The sequence below is a fragment of the Antechinus flavipes genome, chromosome 3, assembly GCF_016432865.1.
Source record: "Antechinus flavipes isolate AdamAnt ecotype Samford, QLD, Australia chromosome 3, AdamAnt_v2, whole genome shotgun sequence".
Taxonomy (NCBI): Eukaryota; Metazoa; Chordata; class Mammalia; order Dasyuromorphia; family Dasyuridae; genus Antechinus; species Antechinus flavipes.
In genome coordinates, this window is record NC_067400.1 from 291,337,952 (window position 1) to 291,344,082 (window position 6,131).

At 39.5% G+C, this 6,131-nt stretch overlaps 1 protein-coding gene across 1 annotated transcript; it reads right to left on the reverse strand.

The window, feature by feature from the left end:
- Positions 1-14: 14 nt before the first annotated feature.
- Positions 15-5,039, reverse strand: RPL24 (ribosomal protein L24). Its single transcript, XM_051985210.1, has 6 exons — positions 4,938-5,039; positions 4,737-4,812; positions 3,976-4,086; positions 1,484-1,620; positions 936-999; positions 15-149 (listed from the first exon to the last, which is right to left on the reverse strand). Exons 1-6 carry the CDS (start codon positions 4,940-4,942, stop codon positions 69-71), a joined length of 474 nt encoding a protein of 157 aa, XP_051841170.1. The 5' UTR covers positions 4,943-5,039; the 3' UTR covers positions 15-68.
- Between the last annotated feature and the right edge of the window lie 1,092 nt (positions 5,040-6,131).

Sequence of the window (6,131 nt, forward strand, 5' to 3'; positions counted from 1 at the left end):
ATAAAACAAAGCACTTCAAGTCAAAGTAACTTTCAATTTTATTTTACTTAATCAAAATTAGTAGACAATCAACGTTTTCCACCAACTCGGGGAGCAGAAACTTTCACAGGCTTCACAATTTTTTGTTTAGGTGCTGCCTTTGTGGGAGCCTATGAAAAGACATGAATTAATGTAACACGATTCCAGTTTTCCTATACATTAATAATTTATCATCTCAAAGCAGGCACATAAATATAACTGAGCAATACTGCCTCCCAACTACTTCACCTTTCCCTCCACACTTTCCTTCTCTTCAAACCCCTGTCCACCTGCTTCATAGATCCAGTTCTGACTGTAGTATTAGTATATACCTGACTTAGAATTCTTTACAGCGTTTCTTAGGGAGATCTAGGCTAGCTCCAGTGTACATTGATAAAGACAGGTTAGTGGACCTGTAACTTGGCTGGTAATATTAACAACAACTTACATGTATATAGTGCTTTTTATGTATTGCTGGGTCTGCTGCTAAAACACTTAATTATCTCATTTGATTGTTACAACCATCTAGAGAAGTAGGTACTTTTATCACCTAAATTTTATTGAGGAGGAAACAAACAGGTTAAATGACTTGCTAAAGGTCACAGAGCTACCAAGTGTCTGAGACTGGATCTTAATTCAAAGCTTATCTTCTCTATAACTTGAACTGGGAAGAAAAAGAAACTGCTTATTTATGACTGACCTAGTTGGATATGATCTCATTTAATTATTTCTAATGTTCATATGACATCAAACCAAGAGAACAATTCTAGTTACTGAAACAATCTCCATCTACTACATCTACAATAGTCCCAACTACACTAGTCATCTAGCTTCTGCCTATGAACTACTTTTCCCCATATTGCAGTGATTTAGTATTCAAAGTAAATATATTTCAGGAATCAGAGAATAACAACTACCTTAGCGGCAGATGCAGCTGTCTTCTTAGTTGCTTGCTTGGCCTTTTTTGCTTCCTTGGCAGCCCTGGAAAGTAAAAATTATCTTAAGCAAAAATATAAAATTGACTGCCATTGGAAAAATGGAATAAGGTGTTAGCAACAATACAGAAAACAATTCCTATTCATAACTACTCACCCACTTCCCAGAAGAAAGCAGGGTAGGAGTTAGAAGTGGTGAACACATATTCAAATGACAGTCACTAAACCTCCAATAGAATATTCATAGCTTAAAGCACTACCAGTTTCACCTTCAATTCAATTACCACAAGTCTTCAGACTAGCAAGGCAGCAAAACACTTTTTTTAAAATTTATTCACTATTCCATAATCAGTTTATGCTAACAGAAAAATGTTTCTGACTTGTATCTGATTAAAGAAACCAAATGTTCACAAACCACACAACAGTCTTAATGGCCTTTAAATATAGTTTGGCACTACATACATATAAACAGAAAAAGTAATGAGAATGAGTTGACTGTTAACACTGTACACTAATAAATGATTCCTCACCTGATGGCTTGTTCTCGTTGGGCCTTTCGAACTTCAGGTTTCTGGTTCCTCTTGGCCATTATATCAGCAAGAGAAGCTCCAGTGATGGCTCTCTGGAATTTAACAGCCCTGCGAGTTCTTTTCTTTTGAATCTCTTCCTGAAGAAAAAAATAGCATTTCATTCACTGGGTAGTTTGAAGAAAAGTTATCCACAGGAAGAATTAGAGCACTACCTTAGAAACAATGTAACCCAACGTTTTATTTTACAGAAAAAGTTAGAGAGGTAGAACAGCTTGCCTGTGGCCATGTAGTTAATATAGTCAAGACAGCAATAATCCCAATTTCTGACCAAATTCAGTGTTCTTTCTACTATACTTGAAACAAATTAGTGGGAAACGTGCTTGTTTTATTATTCCAAGGGCAGGGAGCCAAAATAACCCATATATTCAGTAAAAGAATTCCACTTCTAATATTCAGAGGCAAAAGCCCCTTCATTTACCTACTGACCATTTTTACTGCTTTTTCAAAGTTAGAGAAAATCCAAGTGTTCAGTTTCAGCTGTCTTTAGTATCTGCCTTTCTCATGAACAAGCAACAGGAAATATGGATCCTCTAAAACCTAACACCAAAAAACCAAAATGAAATACATACCAGACACTTGACAATGCTCCTACACACTCTATTTAGAAAGGAGTAAACTTAAAGTCTTAGATACCTCTTCACCCCCTTACTTACTACATCTAAATAAAGCAACTACAAAGACTTGCCAATTCTACTTCCAGATCATCTCACCAATGTATTCCACCATCTGTCTCCATCAAGCCAGCAGCTCTAGTTTAAGCCCTACCAATGTTTAATTGGTCTTTAATTGGTATCCACCTTACACTTTAATGCCAAAGTGATACCCCTAAAAGCATGCCATTCTTACGAACATGCAAATTCTCTTGTTAAAGTTTTCAGTGGACTACACTGCCCAATGTGGCTGCTCTTCTGCTCACTAAATATTTCACACTCCACCAAAATACCATAAAATTCAGCCAAACTGGTCTACTCCCTATTCTTTATACTTGATGACCCTCTATGTTTAGCACACACATCCCTTCCTGACCTCGGCATATCAAAAGTCCTAATTTGCTTCAAACCTCACTTTTGTCCACCTCCTAAACAAGATCATTCAGCAGGTTCACTTCAAGTGCTAGGCATTCTCCTGCCTCAAAACCTTGTATATATTTTTACTTGTACATGTTTTCCCAAAAAGGCAGATATTTTAATCTGTCACCAGGATCTTGTATAGTGTCTGTCTCTTTTAAGATTTAAGATTAGAAAATAAAGGGAAGAGGACTTAAGTGCTTACTATGTGCCCAGCACTGTGCTAATCACAAACATATCATTTGATTTTTACAATTCTGTGTGAAGTAAGAGTGATTTTACAGTTAATGAAATAGGTTCATTTGTGACCTGCAGCATCATACAGCTATGAAGGATCTGGTGCTAAAATCCATGTTTTCTGAACTCTGGATTCAGCTTCTATACACTGTGCCATCTAGATGCTTCTTGGGTTGGCCGATATGTATCAGAGAGAAATAGATTAAACAATAGCATCAGAAGGCCTGGATCATCAGGTCTAGCTTTTTTCCCTAGGCTGCCAACTGTGATCTTGGACAAGTCATATCACCTCTGCTTCAGCTGTTCATCAGTAAATCAAGGACATTAGACTAGTTGATTTACATAGCTATACAGAAAGTTGTATGTAAATGTAAACTGTTATCACACTATTAGTTTATTTTTTTCCAATGGAACAACTTTTAAAAGACTTGATTCTTTAATTCTATCCCAGCCTTGTATCTTATTTCTTTCAAAGTACATACTCTTTCAATTTTGTATCTCAAAAGATGGGATTTAACCACCTACTGTAAGATTGTTCTCTTGCTGTGATTCTCAATACATCCTTTGGAGTATTCCAGGATTAAATCAACACATAATTAACCTCCAATTATATCAACATCAAATGTAATCATTTCAAAAAACATCACAAAAAGAAAGATTCAGTTATCACCTAAAAAATTCCCGCAAATTATTAAAATGATTATTCCATCACAAATGAAAACAAAATGACACAAATTAAGGTTATCTTTTAAGTTTACTAATAAAAAAAATTCCAACAATTTATTGATCTGTTCTATTTCCACATAACTCCAGCTTATACTTCCAATGTGTTTTAGATAATCCTTAAATTCGAACTTGGTTATCCTAGTTGCCTTGAAAGGCTGGATTGTAGTCTATGAAGATAATACTAGAAGCAAATTGTACTTATGATACACACCATTTGTAGTTAAGTTTAATGCCAAAGTGATACCCCTAAAAGCATGCCATTCTTATGAACATGCAATTCTCTTGTTAAGTTTTCAGAAGCTCAAGAAAGAGATACACTCATCTGATCTGGTGGCTAAAATTCCCCATCATAGGTTAAGGATGAAAAAAGGCCCATCAAAACATCAAACATATTTTACTAACCGACTGGCCCTTCTTGTGCTTTCTTCTATACAGGACAGTCCAATTGATCTGCCGAGGATTCCTCTTTGAAAGAAACGCAGACTCGCATTTTGCATTCAAAAACTGGAAAACCTATAGTGAAAAAATTTTTAAGATGATCTGGAAAGATCACAAGAAATTTCCAAGCATCAGCTATTATACAATGCAAAGAATTGTTATCCCTTTATGCAAATGACAACTAGTAGGAAGCCTGAAGTCATTATCATAAACTACCAGAATTAAATTACACTATATGAAAGTAATGGATTATATAGTGGACTACATAATAAATAGAATGGGGTTCAGGGAAACCTATATGAAGTAATGCAGAGTGAAGTCAGCAAAATCAGAACATGAGAATAACACTGTAAAAGGGGGGGGCGAGGGGGAAACCTTTTGCAAAGAGATTTTCGATCAATATGACTTCCGAATAAACAACTATACTACCTAGCCCCATAATGTTTGATGGATTCAAAATGATGACTTTTGGGGGGGAGGGGATGACAACGTAGAAATGTGTAATGAGAACTCTCATTTACAAAAATTTGCTTTATTTCCAAATTGGGATGGAGTGAAAGTATTAGTGAAAAAATAAAAAGAAAGCACGACTACAGTCATTAGAGGCACAAAACAAAAAGTAATAGCCTCCCTCCAGGGCCGCGGCGGGAGCTCGTAGGCTGCCCCGGGCCTGCTCGGCGGCATCTTGACGTCCCGGACCCGAGTGCAGCGCGAGAGAGTCTCACCTTCCCGTCCGTGCGGGCATAGCGCCTCCCATGCCCTGGGTAGATCTTGTACCCGCTGAAACTGCACAGCTCGACCCTGAAAAGAGAACCAGGGAAATCAGTCACCGAGGGCGTCCCAAGCGAGAAAGTGCCATGCCGGCGAACGCAGAGGCCTCCCAGGCGAGGATGGACATGGATTGGAAAGCTAGCATCTTTACTTACTTCATGGCTGCAAGCAGCAGGAAGATGGCGAAGAGGAAGAGAGAATTGTGGGAAGGATTCTTATATACGGGGGCGGTCTTCTCGGGCGTCTTCCGTCCCGCGCTCACGTTAGACGCCTAGAGATGACACTACTTCCGGTGATGAATCAAACATTTGAGTAGCGTCGTTTTGGGATTCGTGCTCGGCAAGGGAAGTACGTTCTTTAGTCTGTAACCTAGTACTTTTTGATTGGACTATATCCCACAACTTAAATCACGTTTTATTCTTTAGATCTTGATATAAAACTTCCCTGTAAACTAAGCAGGATTGTTGTCCCCCTTTTATAAATGAAGAAACAGGGTCTGGGGAGGGAAACGACATATGGTTCCTAAATGACAAGCATCTATTCGGAATTGCAGACTGAAGAACAGTACTTCCCCAGTGACAAACCGAGGAGAACCCAGCATATTGCCGCTGTGCCTGAGTGGACAAGTCAGGCTGAGACACTGAGTCCCAGAGTGACAGCTTGACTTTATAAGTTCCGCACCCTAAACTCAAAAACTCCCTCGTCGCCCTTTCCATATAGTCATATGGGTCTGCCCACGGCCATCCATCCCGTCACCCCTCCCCTCCCCTTCTCCCTTCTTCCCCCGCCCCTCTTTCCTTCTCTCCCTCCCCCACCCCTCCTTCCCAGCTCCAGGCTCAGCCAACATGTCCTCTTTGTCTTTGGCTCCGAGGTTATGAGTAATACCAGCGCCTTGAAATCCAAGAGTCAGGGGTCGGCCTAAAGTGACTCTTGGATGGCTGGCGGGAATATGAGGGCGCAGAAGGGATCAGCTGCTCCCGTCCAGGTCCCTCCCGGAACAGAGCCCAAATTGGCCCCGCCCTTTCGCCTCTCTCCTCCTTTCTGTTCTCCGCCTTCTCCCTAGATCCCAGCTAGTGACCTTTGATCCAGAAATGTTACTACTGGGCTTATATCCCAAAGAGAGCTCAAAGAAGGGAAAGGCACCCGTTATGTGCAAAAATATTTGTGGCAGCCCTTTTTGTAGTGGCTAGAAACTGGAAGTTGAATAGATGCCCATCAATTGGAGTATAGCTGGGTAAATTGTGGTATATGAATGTTATGGAATATTATTGTTCTGTAAAAATGACCAGCAGGATGTTTTCTGAGAGGCTTGGAGAGACTTATTGATGCTAAGTGAAATGAGAAGAACC